Below are 18973 nucleotides of genomic sequence, written 5' to 3' on the forward strand. Positions count from 1 at the left end.
ATCGTATTGTAGAACAGAAGCCATCGAGAGCCCGGAAATAGAGCATAATGATGACTGACAATTGCATTGATCCGTCGCCCTTTACAAACCGAGTACAAGTGAAGCATAAATACGCGCTCTCACGCTTTCCTATACCCATGAAATTGCGAGTTTAACGTCAATATATATATATCTATCTATCTATCTATCTATCTAAATATATATATATATGTATATATCTCCAGTTGACCATGCAAACTGCAAGCAAGCTGGACTAGTTGGCCTCCTGATGTGTCGTCTTGCGTTTGCTGTCCTTGGCACGGCACGCAGAAGGAATTTCCATTTACACAGTACGAGTCGCGGTAACCAAGAATACTCGATTTCACGCCTTTCGAAGTTGCTACATGATACCGCGCGGCTAAAACAGACCATTGTCATGCACGGAGATCTAATTTTAGATAGCACCACCCGAGCAAGAGGTATCAATAATGACGTCGGACGTTAATTTTTCACATTCGGCGAAACCGTCGGTTATTACTTAATATAAATACATCGTTCGCATTTTATAAATTTTATATAAATATCATCAATCTCATTAAATTAGAATTCGCCTGTAATGCATACACCTCGATGCCTTCGCAGACTCCGAAATACAGAGAAGTTTCCTGAACGACGACGGTCGTCTGCCTCACGTACATGTTATGAATGCTAATGAAACCGCACCTCTCGTATAATAAATGCACGAAAGCGTATATTTATAGACGACACTACAATGACTTCTTTTTTTTTTTCCTCCCTTTTTTTTCCCTAACCCGAAAAGAGGCACGCAACGCTTTAACTCCCAAACGTTTAGCAAAAATAATAACGATACGTAATTCTCTTAAAAACTCGTATAACAAACGAAGATAAGGAAAAATTCGCATTAAAAAAAATAATTAAAAAAAACCAGAGACCCTGAGGATTACTTGATAACATGAGAATGAAAAATAAGGGGAAAATGTCACGCAATAAAATTACGATATTAAAGTTTAACCGCGATATCATCACGTGGCTGTTTCACTTGCGTTCGCGGCGCGGAATTTTGGACAAGAAATTTCTTTTTTTCCGCACAATGAATAATTCTGCCATTACATTACGCAATTAAAATTCAATTGTACATAAAACTACGTACGGATATATTTCTCTGCTTAATTTCGCCGAGAGATTCTCAGCACGCCATTACGGCACCTCGTGTCGCAACGCTTCGCGAGCGTATGTGGCGCGATGAGACTTGTCTCCGCTATAACAACCGCGGTTGACGCAAACAACAATATATGAACATTGCGGAAGAAGAAAGTTGGCAGAATCTGTCGCCACTGAAGAAAGCCTTGGCGATGTTGGTCGCAAGAGAAGAAGGAAAAAGAAAAAAAAAAATACCGGACGTTCTTCATTCTCTCAGAAGTAATTCGCTTTTCGATTGTGCGGTTCGCGGTTTATGCGGCAGATGCAGACGCGAAATAATGAGAGAGAGAAAATGGCTTTTGTAGAAGCTGGACATTAATCTAAAGGCCTTATTGAACGGATGATTCGTTAGATTACTATAATTTTGAAGAACTGTAAAATCCGCGTCTCTTCCTCGACGACTTGGAATAATGAAATAATTGTATACGCCTGCTTAAAGAGATTTGCCTAATAAGATTTCAAACCCACAGCGTAAATGCCAGCTTATTTACTGAAGTTATGCGCAAGTCCGTATTTAGCCACATATAATTTTCCTACTTTTCTTTTCGACGGTGCTTTCGCAGTTATACTTGCACCGCGAACGAGCCTTCCCTCCCCAGTGTGTATTTTCATTGGTAAACGCCTACGAATTAATTATGAATCGCATTGTACTTGGGAACCGTGCGAAGACGAAGCGAGTTAAAGTGAGTTAGTTCCAGGTTTATCTGCACGACTTCCCTGTAAAGCGGCGATTATTATGACTCTACATTTACGTATGTGCGAACATGACGAAGTAGTGCGAGAAGATACATTTTATACAACGGGGAGTGCTCTCGTGACTGAAACGATGAGAATGATAGCAAAACAAGCGAATAATTAGAAAAAGAAGTAGAAAAAAATGTAAAATGATCGCTGGACAATTTTATGACCTTATAACAGGCGAGTTGACGTGGAAGCGGTGAGTTACAGGTAAAAGTACGTACGCGGCAGGAAAATTGCCGTGCTAATCGAAAGACAGCGGGAACGATCCTTTCGATCGGATAAAGGAACGAACGTATCCTGAAACGAAGTATAAAGCTGCATGCAGAATCTAGGACGAGAGCGGTGAATGTAAAACAAAGAATTGTTTCAAAGATTCAATGATACTTTCCTTTATAAAAAAAAAAGAAAAAAAAAACCCCCGGCGGTGAAAAATTCTTATGGAACGCAGAAGTATCGCGTAAAGTAAAAGTTTCTCGAAGCTTAGACAATGAAAGGAGACGAGAGTCACTTTTATTTAAAAGACATTTTTTTTTTATGCGGATTTGAAGTCGCGAGACTTAACGACTTTCGTTTCTCTCAAATATAACATTTCTTTGTACAGTTTTTTATTTTTTTTTTCATTAGATTTAGATAACGGACAACGATAAAAATATATTTATCCGGCTTGCACGGATACGTTAAATAAAAATAAGCTGCTTTGAGAAGAATTAAAGTTCAAGAAAGCAACCCGCACAATTTTTTTTTTTTTCCTTTCTTTTTTCCGAAGATACACTTGCATATAAAGTATCGAATGTTACCGTGCTTCGGGCATTGCGCTTGCGGTCACCGGGAAAAACTTGTCCGACTGGTCATGCATGAAATACATCGAGTCTATTGACACGAGGACCAACAAGAGCAAAGTACTTGGCAGAGCACGAGATTGCGGTGAAACGTACGGGCCCTTAATAAATTATCTTTTTCTGATATCACCGCAACGCGGAATTTACATAACATGAAGTACATGTTTTCTTACAGCTTCCTGTTCTAATAGAAAAAAAAAAGGGGATTCAAGTTTTGTACATTTATAAAGTGTACATGAAATATCTGTTAAATAAGGCTAATATATTAGCTCGCGAGTTATTATTCATTATTATTCATTCATAAAATCGCAACATGATGAGTTAATTCGCGTGTTATACTACACCGTAAATCATATATAGATGTGGAAAGAATGCATAATAATACGCTACGATAAACTAATTATAACAAATTATATGTATATGATATACGCGGAAAGGGAACGCTGTCACGGCATAGTTGGCTCGAACTGATGGCCAGCAGTTTCGGTTTGGTGCGAAACAGGTCAAACAGGTGTGACCGAAGACCTGGTAGGTGTGCGCCAAATTTAAATGAATATCTAGTCCCAGGATAAACTTTCGTGAGGACAGGTCGATATTAGATTAACTTAACACGTGCGTGTTTTTACGCACGTACAAACTTACGATCAAGTGAGTGAAAAAAAATTATTTCTTTATATATTCGTCATATCGTGATATAATTATGCATCTTCTTACATGCAGCGATCAACGAATTCAAATAATAATAATAATAAAAAAAGATAATTAAAAGTATTTTAAATTTAAGGAATAAAAAATTTTTCTTTCGCGTTGAGTTTTTGATCCAGTAATAAAATCAATGAAATTACGTTAAAAATAATGAAACGAAAGTAACGTGACGTTCGACTTGTCATCGCAATATCCGTCTGTGTGTCATTTGAATTTTTTATTTATCTACCATAGTAGAACGTCATGGTATAATGTTTTTTATTAGACCACTCGACTATACGATGACTACTTTACACCTTTGAGGCTACCAATGGAATGTTGTTACTCAGCGATGATAATGCAGCTCGCTGATTATCGTGGAGCCCGAAGCCTCCTCAGGGTCGCTTAAGTTACGTCGTAATGATGCCCAAGCGGCGAACCGGTTACGGCCACCAGACCCTAAGGCTCTGCCACTGCACTTATTTGGCCCCGAGACCGCCCTCCATCACTAAACCGATCCCGAGGCAGACGAAAATAAGAAGAAAACGGCGCGAGGAACCCACAAAAATTAACCACGCGCTCGCTCGCACCTGGTCCGAAGATGAAAACGCGTAATCAAACTGGCTCAAAACCCTTCACCGCAAAGGGGGGACTCCAATAACTCTTACGGAGCGAGAGCGCTATTTCTGACGGAATATAATCTATCTACACAAGGGAAAGATATAAAAATAAAATAAGCATTGCAAAAAAAAAAAAGAAAGAAAAAGGAAAAAAAAAGAATACGCAGGTAAATTTTGCTACGTAAGGCACGATAAAAATGCAGCAGCATGTCGCACGCAAATCTCGCTCACTGTTAACGTCAATCCCTGCTCGGTGCGACCACTCGCATCGTTCTCAACGTTTAAATTGATGCTAACGTGACGAATACAATGCAACAAATATTCGTTCCGGTCCGCCCACGCGATTTTTAATTCGTTCCATTACCTCGGCGACAATGGGCCGACGTTCCCGGCTCCCTTCCCTCGATAACGCGTCGATTGTTAAACGTCTCCGGGACGTACAATACGCTAGATAGTCGCGCTCCATTTTCAGGAAGATACAACACCCTCGCCACTGCGCCAAAGGGGCTGGACCTATAAATTCAACGATAAATCTATCACCGACAAAAGCTGACCGATATCGTGCACGTGGCTGGTTGCCAAATCCATTCCGCAAATCTTGTATTATACAGTCGCACGCAGGACTTTTCCTATTTCGCATAACTATTCTCTTGCCAGGCTGGGCCTCACTTCTCTTTCCCGAACGAGCAAGTCGTAAGAAGCGATTTATTTTACTAATATTATTTTTTTTTTTTCTTTTTCCTCCGTATTCCACTTGGTCGTTATTTGCGGTCAGAAAGCGAACCCCTTCGAGCGAAGCTTCAAGGACAGGCGCTTCCAACTCGTAAATTAAAGAGATCCATAAATTTCCGACAAGATATTCGACGCGCTTTTATATTTGTACTCATATTTCATTATTTAAATCACTAATACGCGTACGCTTCTGTAATACGTTTATTATTATACACGAGAGGAATATAAGTGCGTCTACTGAATTCGATTTGGAGCAACGCATTTGTCTCCATCATTTTTTTTTTTTTTTCCTTTTTTTTTATCCTGATTTGTGGAAAAAGATTAAAGATAAAAATATGCGAAAACTCGTACAGTCGACCTATGCAATTGCGATAGAACGACACGCCTCATTGGCAAACTAATAGATCGACTTCTACTCGAGTATACCTCTGCTACGGTCAAAGGGTTAAGGATCCACTCTACTAAATTGAACATTTGCGTGCCGGCAAAATTGTATAACACTGTTAGTTACTCGGCGATGTCCACCTATGATACTGCAGGGCGTCACGCTCCCATAGGGGAAGACAAACATGTAGGTAGTGATCCTGCGAGCTACCGTCCAGTCTCAGTCCGTAATACGTACGCGAAGCAACACGTGTCGCGTTATAATTTATATTCTTCCCGCGGTATGCAATATAGTTCTACGACGAGCAATTGTTCGACGCGAATTGAGATTTCGAATTAAAAAAAAAGAAAAAGTGTCGCGAGTCCTGAAGAGCAAGGATTCTGTACAAGTAGCTGTGAACCGATAATTCTTCCGAGGGCGAACGTCGCGCGATGTCGAACGAATATAGCGTAACAACGTCGTACGTAGAAGTACCATTCCCGCGTATTAAAATGGAGCCTGTTACAACAACACATCCTACTAAAATAAATATTGTTGTACCGGTAATCCCGGAACCGGCGCGTAATATCATGGACCTCGTCCTGCTGACGGCAGGCGTGAGCTTAAATGCTTCCCTCGGTCTCTTTATCGTGTTGAATTCTACCATGTACAATTCCACCAACTGCTACGTGGTGAGCCTGGTGCTATCGAACTTCGTAATCCTGTTCGAACCACTGATGCGGATATGCGAGTGGATTTTCGGCATACACTTGAAGATAAATCTCGACTACGTATTTATAATGAGCTTCGGCACGTCCATCCTGACGATAATTCTGCTAAACGTCGAAACGTACATTGTCATTTGTCAGAAAAACTCACCCTTACGCAAGTCGTTTCTAAAGGCCTCGTCGGCTATAAAAGGAATTATATTCATATGGACCGCGATAGTTATGGCGGCGTCTATCGAATTACATTTGTACGACCACTTCGAGAAAGAAATCGTAGACGACATCTACGTTTCGTCCACCGTTATGTTTCTGATATTTCCACTTCTCGTCTTCATCATCCTCAATTATTTCATTTTGTACAACCTGACAATGTCGAAATCAACAAGTGGAACGTGGCCGGGCAAAGACGTCAAGCGTTTCGTTTTTCTAAGTGAGTGAATAAAATTAATTCTTTTTTTTTAACGCTCGCGCGGATATGATTGCGTCGAGATCTACAGATTTTTTTTTTCCACGCTGCCTTCTTTTATGCTAAATCAACTTCTACATTACGCAGTTGGCGTTCACATGGGATTTTTTCTAACCGTGGTACCGTATCGGGTTACGAGAGCCATCAGTCTCATATCCCGCCGCAACGACACTATGATAGAAATCACTTACACGATGGTCAAAACATACCCGATAATTCTACCAATAATATCTTTTCTAACATCGATAAAGGTACCATCGAGCGCTCGATGATTAACTTGCAATACAAATATATATATATATTAATATTAAATAATAAATTTAATTAATATAAAGAATAATAATTTTGATATTTCAGAGAAATCCACGTCGTCAACGGCAAGAAACTTCGGTTGTAATATAAAAAGAAAAAAAAGAAAAAAAAACTCTTTGGACGCAAAATACCAAAACATATTTATGCAATTAATCTTTTCGATAGCCTATCTATCTTACTGTACTTTGTCGATAAAGATTTGCTCGTGCGACATTTTTAGATAATTTATTATTTCTGAAAATCGTATAATTCGTACATGCGATAACGCTCGAAGAGAGATAAGGCGACATGCAGTTTGCACACGAATTTTCAAATTCACTGAAATCTATTATACGTGTGTGTGCAAATTAATTTTTATTTGATCCTCACGTTCAGAAGTGAAACTAGCGTAAGATAAGAAAATCTAATATTTCGTTTCATACAAGCTACATTAGAGATCATTTTCATTATAAATTTTCGCTGTTTAATTATGTATACGGCATTATCGCGCACTTTCATGTAACATTTAACTTGTAAATCGTGTAATAAATTATAAAATATTCCGCTCGAAATGTTAAACTAATTTAAAAAAAAAAAAAAAAAGATTTCCCGAAAAAGTTGAAATGCAATTTGATTAATTTTTATCGCGCGTTCAACGTGCGGCTGGTTGAATTAGAATTGCATTCAAGTAAAAGGTATTTCCTCCAATCTATTCAGTTGTAACGGGGCACGTCTTCCTTTCTAAGAAGAAACCGGTGTTTATCAAATCGAAGATAAAATCGAGTTTAACAAGCAGCTCTCGCCTGTCCCCTTCACGATTACGAATTCTTCTCGCGACTCGTTTCGTATTCTTTTCCCTCGCAATTTCACGACAAGATCCAAACAGGGAGGAAAGGCCATGCTTATAAAGCATGTGTATGTTTAAAAAAAGATAATGTAAGATTGCCGATAAAGATCTGTTCGTACTTGAGCACTCATATGTATATAGAATTTTGAGCGAGCTAATTATCTTTTTATAATTAACGTCTTAAAAATAGCATTTAGATCTAACTGTATCTCGTAATCTTATGGCGACCCTGAGAAATTGCGAAGACGAATTAACACAATTCTCAATTACTTTTAATACGGTTAAATTATTATTTTCATGAAAAGTTGCGAGATAGGTCTTCGAAAGCGATGCATTTTTCTCTCTGAATTACTAATATCTGCAAAATATCTAGTCAGCACGCGAGGTATGTCCTATATGTAGTCGGCGGAAAGAAAAGGAAGATCATGAAGAACCAGGAAGTCGGTGAGGCAGAACGTTCAGATAGACTTCCGGTTCGAAGAATGAACGAAGTTTGCCTTTGCAAATACGTACATCTCCTCTCTATTCAAACGGCGGAGAAAGGAATACCTTCGCAAGGTTTAAGTTTTAGTTTATTGTTAAAAAAAAATAAAAGAAAAGATTTTTGTTAAGAAAAAAAAACAAAGAAATTAATATAACACGCTTTTGTCACGGTGGAATTTGGTTCACATTAATTTTCTCCTTGGTCGCATTTAATGTATAAAAAAAAAAAAAACGCGCCGTATCGAAAACACCTTTTTGCGCAAATGAAAACGTCAGTGCGGGGAATTTAAATTATAACCACGTGCTTGCGTCCTTGCGGTCCGAATTTCGCAATACTGTTACGAGCGGCACGTACGCGATGCATCGGCCAATATGGCTCTCCGGTTGGCGTTCTATAAATAAGTATCACGGGTCATTTAAAAACGCGGTGACAGTAGCAGCCAGCAGCTCTGTCTTGAAATATCTTTAGCGTCGTCCGCCGCAGCCTTGAAGAGCTGGGAAAGAATCGCGTATATCGTCGAGCACGGGCCGCGTATGCGCGCGGTGAAAATCCGATCTAGGATTTGCCGAGCCTACCTGCGCGGCAGGTGTATGCATATGCATAAACGCATCGCTGCACCTCGCCGTGGGGGCCGGACGGGAGACGCCGCACGCCGTTGGCTGTTTGCGGAAAGGATGAATGCGAATCGAACGTAACATTCACCCGACATTCACGCGACGCCGACGTGTGAATGAAGCGACCGAGTAACGCGGATAGAAACCCCCATTCAGCCTCGCCACTGGAAAAAGCAACGCGACCGCCTTCGATTGCGATCGGCACCGAGAGCTGGACGCGACCGCGCGGACCGACGAACACCCGGGGCTTTGTTCAACCGTTCGCACTGCACCCTTGTGCACCCGAAATATATGCGTACACGCACGCGGGCTTAATTATTTATTAACCGTCCGGTGAGACGAGCGTGTACGCGCTGTTTGACTTCGGCATCAGACGCGCGACAGTTGACGCGATAAAAATGCCGGGGGATAATTTTGGCAATAGACGTTTACGCACGTGAGACAACAATCAGGGTTTCTTCGCAAATAGTCTTTTCTCTTCGGAGCGCGCGATAACGATTGCCAGCATTTTATACTAGCATTGACGCGGTCGCTATAAAATAAAAAGAAGCGACACCGGATGGCTCGGCAAACACGCATCGTGCGGAATTTATAACACATTCCCCCCTCCTCCCCCCTCCCCCTCGACATAATTTAACGCGACCTTTATTTTCACGCAAGCTTATCCAAACACCGATAGGCCCCGCTCGTTTCTGTATCGCGAAGGAAATGTTTTATCAAGTGCGGGTCTGTAGGCCTGAAAAGCCTCGAGAAATGTCTAGCGGGTGCAGCTGTCCCGAATAATGACTTTGGAAATACCGCAAGCCTCGCGCAAAACTCTCTTCTTGACCCGTATGATAACAGATTGCACCTCACGTTGCATATTTTACTCCCCGCCTCTCCCCCAAAAAAGTAAAATAACCGTAGCTAAAAATAATTGCCGCTCGCTTCGTCTTATAAAAGTGCCAGGTTCGAATTTTGTCGTGTGACACACGGTACTTTTTTACAATATACATAAATGTATTCGGAAAACGATCAATTTAAGTCTTCGAAATTGGAAAAGAAAAACTTTAAAGTAATATTTAAATACAAATATGACAGAGAGGAGGCATTGTGAATTATCATATTTATTCTTTACAGCCTCGGTCCAAGTTAGATAACCGTTACAGGTTTCGGGATCGTTTCGGTTCAGTGTAAAGTCCCGCGAAGTTTTAATGAAATCATAACCGGGAGATCCCGCGCGAAGTTATGCTTTCTTCGACATATTGCTGCTTTTGATACTTACGCGAAGCCACAGACAAAATCAAAACTTCGCACAAAGTCCGCCAATATTTTAAATAAAAATTACGAGATTAAAGTTCTCCCGCGAAGAAGGCGAGCAACGTTAATTACACTCGTTTCAGTGTAAAAAAAGAAAATAAAAAAAAATAAAAAGTAATATGTATTATTATTTAAAATTAAAGGGGTAGAAAAGTTTTCCCGCTTCCTATAAAACCAGCTAAACGCAAAGCGCTAAAAATAAACAGGCGCATTAAAAATTATCTCAACTTTATAAGCTACTACGATCCTGAGAATACGACTTGAAATGTGTCAGCGGACGACACTTGCCGGCCTTGTTTCAGATTCCTGTTAATTCTATGTGCATATTTTCATAATTTTATTCACGCTACGCGTGCACGTATATTCGCTCTGTTTTCTATCATTCACATTGATCGAGTAGTCGCGAATAAATTATTTATGAATTCCCGTTCGAGCGAATGCACACACCATCGACTTTCGTTTCGTTGACATTTCGCATGCCTATCACACAGCAAAGATAATTAAGAGTCGGTGCCTCCGGGCATGGTTTTTTCCCCTCCCCATTCCCTTGTACGATTTCACGGTACGGCGATAAAGGTTAAAGCGTGATTGAGTGTCATATTAAATAGCTCTACACGATATCGTTATTTATTCAACTGCGTTTGTCACTCCTCTTCCTCTAAAAAAAATATAAAAAAAGAGATAAAAGAAAAGAAAAATAGAAAAAACGTAAATAACAAAATCACGAAAGAAGAGACAGCTCTCGCGTAAGTTTCTCTCGAATCTAACAATAAGTAACTTCTCCGCCCCATTTAAATATCCACGATTACGGCGAAAGAAAATATCGTCGCGTTAACGCGCAGCTGAATCCTCGGCCGTCGTGTCTTATAAACCGGCAGCTTCCTAAACGTCACTTTCATCTAACGTAAGAACCACGCTCGACGGCGTACTACCACATAATACCCTGCATACGTGTATTCCGCGGTTGCTCATCCTGCTTTTGTACGGAGATGATGACGTTCCCTCGCCCGTGTTATCTCGCAAAACGCCCACCCCCGCATTGCCCTCGGGTTATGGGCATATACCTACAGCTTAAAGCAGTTCATGGGTGGGCGTTTCAGTAGAGAAGCGGGATAAGCAGCCTCATAATGGTTGCGCCCGTGCGCAAATTTTTGGCTCGAGAAAGAAAAAAAAAGAAGGAAAAAAAAAAAAAAATAATGTATATATATATCCAGCACGCGTCGGATTCCGCGGCGAACGGAAAGGATGCTGCGCGAACATTTCGTCACGTATCTATTTTTACACGTGTATTATACTACGCTGTCCAGTCCCGTACGGCTGGCTCTAAAGTTTCACTTCATCGGCATCGTGGAATGAATTAATTTTTATTATTGACCGAATTGAACGAAGCGCGATAATTTTTTGCGGAATTCAATCGACGGGTATTCGGAAACTTTGCCTGGGTGTTACGAGGGGGAACCTATGTATGCTTTCGTCGCCGTTATGCAAAGTGATTGAATGGAAAGTAAGCAAGTCAAGGGCAACGCGAGAGATTCGTGGAAGAAAATCTAATTACGACATTCAATTTAATCCCGCCGCCGACTTCCTCGTGATTATCAATAATCGAGCGTAATTATTTGCCTCGCGCGAAACGACTGCGAGCATCGTCGCAGCTTATCGGCGTCTAACGGTGAACGTCGAAGCCGCGATAAGAGTGACAAAGGCGCGCCGTACACGCGTCCGCTTCGTTTAATTAGATTTTAATGAAGGAGATGTCCGACCACGCCGATGCAGTCGAACGACTACGTTCGTTCGCTGATCTAAAATACTTCAACGTTGCGATGAAACGCGCGGGACACGAATGCAGGTGTCACGATCGTCTGGCATTCGAAGTGAAACGAAATAAACCGGGGATACTGCCGAACGGAATAATTTACTTTGATTCAAGAACCTGTCATTGTGTCTATATGCGAAACCCCGCATAAAACCCCGGTTCGCTTTCGTACACATTTAGAATGCAAACGTCGAACGAAAGTACACGGTGAAACACGGTAAATGACTTATTGTTCTCGAAAAGAAACAATGAACGTGTGTGGGCGCATTATCGGCAAAATTTTCCGGGCAACAATGGATCGAAAAATTCAGAAGAGGCTTGTGCTGTGTAAAAAAAAAAAATAAAAAAAATAAAAAAAAAAAAGAGTTATCCAAACGATGCGAAATTGCTTCATACCGCAAATCAAGTACTGTTACTCGCGATGTTATGTGTATTTATCTTCTCGTTAACGCTCGAAATGGGTTTTTAATAATACGTCTCCAAATTAGTTTGTCTTACCGGTAATACGTCAAGTTGTGTACATTATATGAGATAATAGGAATAACGTAAAGTGGACCGTCCCGTCCCGATTACGTTTTCAGGCCCTCATCAAGTGATACAGAAAACTTTCTGCTTTGTTTACTCTCATCGTTATCAAGCAGCAATTAAACAAACGGTCAATGGTATCGGCCTTTCCTCAAATTACAATCATGTTCCTCGCAGTCGAATAAAACAATTATAGCATTAATTGCGCGGATTGCAGACTAATAAAGTTCCGCATAATAAACCGGTTACGATCGCGTAACTATCTGATAATCTTAAAGCCGGAAGGTTGATGCCTTGTAGCTTAAACGACGTCTCTCCCCGAGATGCGTTTAGTTGTCTTTTTTTTTCTTCCCACCCAAGATTTCAACGCAAATTAAAGCGCAGTGCTCGATGAACGGGTGAATAAACGCTAATCCCAGCGAAAGTTGAGAGCAAGGTTAAGACCCAGCTCCGTCCGAGCACGAATTAAATGTAATCGGAAACCTAACGTTCAGGAAAAGAAAAGTTTCATGCGAAACGAGCTCTCTCCGTGGATGATCCGAGTCTAATTCCCGATTAAGTTAATCGAAACCCGGTCGAGGTGGGCCACGAGACTTCGTGTCTCCGAAACGCACGTCGGCCCGTTTACGCGACACGCTTTCTGCCCGGGATGATATCGTCGCTAAATCAAGGCCGCCTGTCACGACGAGATCGCGAGAATTTGAATTCCTGTCGTTTACGTTTATGCGACCGCGGCATTATTAACGCGTCATTATGCAAGCGCGACGACACGTCCACCTCGCTTTTATGTAGGCCAATGACTTTCCTCATCGCGCGTGTAATTGGACAGCGAAATGAGAAGGAAACGAAAGGATAATAATGCTTTTAGCTCACGTAGATATCTTCGAGGGATACAGACCGACGTTTTCCTCTGCGTGCGCGAGTGAAAATTGCTTCGAGATCCAACCGGGAATACAATCGATACAATGGGGGGACGCTCTCGATTGCTCTCTCGGCGAAAGTTATATTTCACGTCGAAATAAGACGCGAGTTTCACTTTTCCTTGATATTCTTATTAATGAAGAGGTTCATCGGACTTACCTCGGCCGCGGGTGGCTCTCCTGGCGGTTGTCCTTCTCGCTCGTTCGGAGTCAGTACGGTCGGCAGGTTGGCATCCTCGTCGCTGACGCAGCGTCCGTTGATCCGCGCGCTCGAAAGCCAAGCCGGTTGCACCGCGGCACTGTTCACGTTGATGTGGTCCGCAGCTCAATTTATCCCTCGGCGAGGCGCACCACGTTGACGTCGATCGTCCACGACACCGTCACAAGCACTCGCGCGATCGAGTCGTCGTCGAAAGACCGTCCGCGACGTTATTCTCTCGCGACGCGCGAAATATAAACAGCCACGGGTCGCACGGCCCGAACTCCCACAAAGCGATCAAAAGTCCTCACGTCGAACGGCCACCGCGCGCTACACGTCGCGAATCGAGTCCTCAAAGTCTGTAGCCGGCAGTCCCACCTCTTCCGGCTTCCGTTCAAGTTTGACAGACGAACGACGTGATTCGGTTGCGGCGAAAATCACCCAACCTCGACGGCTGGAAACACCAAACACAACCCAACCGCTACTCGGGAGTCTCGACGTAGACTGAGAAGGCGAGCCGCGCGAAAGTAAGACCGTGGCGCCGCGCTGCGCCGCCGCATTGCGTCATGCAAGATGGTCACCGGCTAGCCGCGCTGCCATTGGTTGGCGGGGATTGATAATAGTCGCGACAATAGGGCCGATCTTAGGAAGATTTAGCGCGCAAGTAAATTTGGCGCGAAAGCACTTGCACAATGAAATATATACTTATCAAGTTCAATTAATCACACGAATAATGTTGTTCCGATGTAAATCACCAATTAACGCCGAACGATACGTCACGGAGTCGATGTCAATTTCCCGGCCTGTCCAGGTGTCCAGACGTGGTCGGCGCACAACTTCGCACCTAGCGAGATAAAAAAAATCCAAGCTTGTTAAATTTTCATTCATCGAACATGCTTATTAATATTTTTTATATTGACTTCATGCTATTTCTCAATGCAAAATAAAATTAATAACTCGCAACAAAAAATCGCAGTAATACCCAAATGTACGTAGCTCTTTTCTTTTTTTTTTTTTTTTTGGTTATCAATTCCGCGAATGATAGCGCATACTTGAATCTCAAGCGTACAATAAAAAACGTTTTCTTTACTTGACGGAATTTCAAACGCGCGCATCTTTCTTTATAACGGCGCCGTACGTTCGGCGAGACTTTTTCCTCTTACCCGTTAAATCTATTTCCTTCATCCGGCGGATGAAGATCATCCCCGCGACGAGCGCAGAAATTGGAAATCCCGTTTGAGCCGCGAGCAATTAGCGATCCCCGCGGCCCGGGAGCGCTCGACCCTGCGAGGAATGCAAGGTAACTGCAAATTTCCGGTAGACTAGATTCCGAGCGGCAATGGGCGTGGACCCTTGGTCCTTCTCTCTCCCGGCGATAACCTGCTCGGCTGGCTCGCTTCCATCCATCAGCCGATCGCAATTGCGCCCGCCGTCGCCGCCGCTTTGCGCGGCATCGTCCCGTCTCTTCTTCTTCACCCTTACGATCGCGTGCGTAAACCGCGTAAACCAGTTATGGTCTCTCCTCAGATCTCGTTATCCCCCGCGCGTCTCAACACAAGCCCGCGTGAGGACGCCACCGAACGGACACACGGCGTGAATACGCTATAGATGCTTTTCACGTAATTTTAATTAAATTAATTTGATCGATAATGCTTATTTTCAGACTTGGATCTTGAATCAATATCGAAAGATCGCACCCTTCATTATTTTTCCTTTCGATAGAGAGAAAGAGAGAGAAGGCGAGTCAATTTATAGCTGCGGAGACATCAAACGATCGTGCGTAATCGTTGCGCAATTTTATCACATTATCAAACTTATAGCAAAGAAACTCTTGCAATCAACGCGAATTTAATATTTCATCGACGACTGAGGACGTCAACCTGTTTGCCAGCCTTGACGCACATTTCGATATCACTTTTCCCCAGCGTAAAGGAGTCGGCTCGGCGCGATTCGCGCTACCTGTTTCTGCAACAGGTGTGCCGGGATCGTTAAGCGGATTGCAAAAGGACGTCGATTCGCGGTATGCAGGAATTACGAAGCGCGCGCTTATGCACACGCGACCGTTCGCGAATAGGCCTCGCGGCGTATACACATTCTAAACACGCGCGCCCATTAGGCGCGCGCGGTAGAACGGATGCTGAAAATCGCAAATGTATCACGATCCTGTCATTACGGGCCGCGTTAAATCGCTGATTTGCAGCAAATAGCCCGCGCGGCGTAATCAAATATATACGGACCGCGCGAGAAGTTGCATCTCGCATCACCGCTTTATACTACTTACGAGACTTAAAAGATACGCAATCATTGAAATGATACAATTACACTTCCAATCCCCGCTATTCCAGTAACTTTCATCAATTTCTCGAGGGGAAAAGTAATCGACAGAGGAGAATTGATTTGCAAAAAATGTACTGTGAATTCATATTCTGAAAAATAAATGAGTATATACATATATTTGTATCTTTACAATATTTGCTTCGTACACTGCTCCAATCAATGTGCAATTCATTAATTTAAATTTATGCAATGTGCCATAATTATGCAGGAAGCTTATTTTTGTATGTAATTACAAAATAAAAGATTAAGGATATCGAAGATTAATAGATATTAGTGCTTATTTACATTTTTATATAAATCAAATTTAGAAATATATTAAAATTATATAGTAAATGAATTGTCTTTACATTTATTAATATAGCTATTACAGATAATTTAATTAATGTACACATTTCAATGATAAAGTACATATTAAAAATCTAATCAACGCACTTATCACTTCCTTACATGATAAGAGTTTTGATATAATATGTGAAAAATAAACGTAATATAGGGAAAAATCTGTAAAAACACTGGAATGGCCAGAAAATTGACAAAGATGCTAAAAAAGGGTCAAAAAAAAATATTTTTTGATAAATAAATTATGATCGGTTCCAAAATATATCACTTTTAAACAGCTTGTATACAAGCAAGTACATCATCTTTCAAATATCTTTTAGGCGTACTTTCTTTATCCGTTAAATTCCACGAGAATTCTAATATAGCTGTGGGAATTAATCGTAATTCTAAAAGTGATTTTGCATGACACTCTTCCACTACCTTAATTCCGTCCGGTGTTATCAACAAAAAGGGCACTTCGTCATCGACTAAATTTTCAGTAACAAATTCGATTACATTTTGGAACTTTTCATGAACTGAAAATGTACCTTGCAATATTATTCCGTCTGGAAATTTAATACGAAGTACGGCAAATTTATATCTCCTAAGTGCACGTTGCTCATCCTTCTCCCTCATAGCTTTTGTTCTTAACATTTGATTTCTTTCTACAGCTTCCGTTCTAACAATGATTAACATTTTCATTTAGTTATATTATTCGGGCGTTCCGAAAAAAAAGCGCCATCAAATTAAATACAAACTTACCGTAACTGTTGTTCTTTTTTTATTTCTTCAGGACTTATCGTGAAGAAGCTCGCTGGCAATTCATTTCTCACACGAGCTTGACTAGGCATTAACGCTTGTAAATTTCTGTCCAACTCAAGAGGAATGCGCTCAGCAGATTTTAATGCTTCATCTAAAATCATAAGATTTTCAAGGCTGCAATTGTCAGGACTCCATACTAAGAAATCTTCTTCGTTCTCGTTATGCAGTATTTTTTTCTGTTCAAAACCAGCTGCTTTTAAAAAATCTAACGCTCCTTCAATAGGCAAAACTTTTTCCTGTAAAAAAAAATGTATATAAGCTACTTTAATATTTATTAAGATTATTTTAAATAAATTATTGAAAATACTCTATTACTTGGAATATTCTGTTACACATCCTGATTTTCCAATACTTCTCGACGTCGGGATTATTAATAATATTATCCAAATATTTTCCAAGTGTTTCTACACAGCTTTCAATCTTCTCTTTTCCGGAATTACAATTTTGAATAATTAGACACGCGGTTAATCCTGCTTCCTCTCCCATTAACTGTTCATACAGAAATTCCCTTATCTTTATTTTCCACTCGTCTCGCGATAATATTTCATCAGATAAATACGGGCAACGGAAGAACACATCGGTAACCGCAAAAATAGAAGGATCCACAATTTTATTCTTCTTTTCTTTCGATGCCGCATCTTCTGTCTGTTGTAAATTCTGCTGTGCTTTTCTTTCCATTTCCATTTCACGTTTAACTTGCGCTTGAATAGCTGCATATGATCTGCAAATAATTACGATATTAATTAAATAATATATAACCGAGAATATAACACGAAATATAGTAGCAAAAAATCCAACACGACGCGAATTGACCGTCAACGACAAAATCATTAAAAAATTATTTTAATTATTATATTAATTATTATATACGTATTAAATCTTGGTTTATCAGTTTTCTTTGCTTCCAATCTTGCTAAAGCAGCTTGGCCTGCTGTTTTAGCTTCCTCTGTTGGTTCTGCTCTCTTAATTGGTTCTTTAGGCTTTGTTGAAGTACATATACTACTGGTAGAATCAGTCAATCTATATATAAAAAAAAATTTTAATAATACACTTAGGTATCAATAATTAATCTGTCAATAGATATTATTACTAAATCTCTTAACAATTTTATATTTATTATAATTATAATTACTTGTATCCTTTTCCTGCTTTTATAAATTTTGCACTAGTTTTCTTTTTTTGAAAGAAAGATTTGATTTTATCAGCCATATTTGTTTAATATAAAATTACTGTCCAGCCAATAAGTAAAAATTTAATATATATTATTCTGTTGATGAATTGCAATCTTCAGTAGTGCCTGAAAAAGAATATTAACCAATTTAAAATATATTATCATTATTCTACAAATGTGCACATTTATTATATACTTCTCAAATATAATGTTAGAACAGAAATTGACAACTTTTACGTTACTACGCCCTAAAAACGTTTTGTTCGCGTATGACCTCACCTGTCCTCATGAACTGTTCTGTGATTCTGGTGCCATAAACGTGCCAGGCGACAAAGATCAACGCCACGCTGCTTACGAACGTCAAGAGGAAGACTTTGAGCAGTTGTAGCTGAAAATCGTCGAACGAGAACAGCGCTATCAGCTCGTGAAAAAATCCGCGTAGCTTCAACGACGTTTCATCGTCGAAGATGACGGTGTCACCGAAGTTAAAGGTTAGACCGAACGTCGTCGACAGAAACGATAACAGGTTGAGCACGCATTTATTGATCGCCTCCGACAAATAGTTCGTCCAAGGGCACGGATCCTCACATGCGCTGCTCATCACATGAGGGAGAGATTCTCGGCGCTGAAGTTATGAACACTTGAGCGAGCCTCTCGAAAACGTCACGCAATTTTATCACGATCGGGGGTATCGGAACGGCTGACGATTAATTACTCACGGGGATGTCAAATGGACATCGGAATTAAAGTTCCGAAAACTTTCGAGTCGTCACGCCGATATATGGCACATTAATACGGGGACGTAGCTTCCTTTTTGATGGTCTTCGGAACGTGAAGAAAGGACGTACTGAATCTCCGATTGGGCTAATCGAATGTGACGTCGGCCAATCGGAGCGCGCTGGATGAACCGGAGCATGTTGCGACAGGCGGCACGAACAACCTTCGGAGCCTCCGGAGTC

General features: G+C 41.0%; 3 protein-coding genes across 3 annotated transcripts in view; 1 reads left to right on the forward strand and 2 right to left on the reverse strand.

The window, feature by feature from the left end:
* The window catches only part of Ec (ubiquitin specific peptidase echinus), a 54823-nt gene extending 39132 nt beyond the window's left edge, over window positions 1-15691 (reverse strand). The window contains exons 1-2 of the mRNA XM_070671069.1: window positions 14530-15691; window positions 13328-14210 (exon numbers count right to left, since the gene is read on the reverse strand). The gene's annotated coding sequence lies outside the window, so the exon portion shown is untranslated. The remainder of the gene's footprint in view (window positions 1-13327; window positions 14211-14529) is intronic.
* Window positions 5448-7904, forward strand: LOC139110942 (pyrokinin-1 receptor). The gene is made up of 2 exons (XM_070670924.1): window positions 5448-6338; window positions 6462-7904. Exons 1-2 carry the CDS (start codon window positions 5633-5635, stop codon window positions 6644-6646), a joined length of 891 nt encoding a protein of 296 aa, XP_070527025.1. The 5' UTR covers window positions 5448-5632; the 3' UTR covers window positions 6647-7904.
* Window positions 15692-15790: 99 nt separating the features above from the next.
* Window positions 15791-18435, reverse strand: Gint3 (GDI interacting protein 3). Its single transcript, XM_070671087.1, has 6 exons — window positions 18294-18435; window positions 17976-18140; window positions 17714-17863; window positions 17159-17564; window positions 16784-17079; window positions 15791-16700 (listed from the first exon to the last, which is right to left on the reverse strand). Exons 2-6 carry the CDS (start codon window positions 18050-18052, stop codon window positions 16313-16315), a joined length of 1317 nt encoding a protein of 438 aa, XP_070527188.1. The 5' UTR covers window positions 18053-18140; window positions 18294-18435; the 3' UTR covers window positions 15791-16312.
* Window positions 18436-18973: the final 538 nt, after the last annotated feature.

The sequence above is a fragment of the Cardiocondyla obscurior genome, linkage group LG22, assembly GCF_019399895.1.
Source record: "Cardiocondyla obscurior isolate alpha-2009 linkage group LG22, Cobs3.1, whole genome shotgun sequence".
Lineage (NCBI taxonomy): Eukaryota > Metazoa > Arthropoda > Insecta > Hymenoptera > Formicidae > Cardiocondyla > Cardiocondyla obscurior.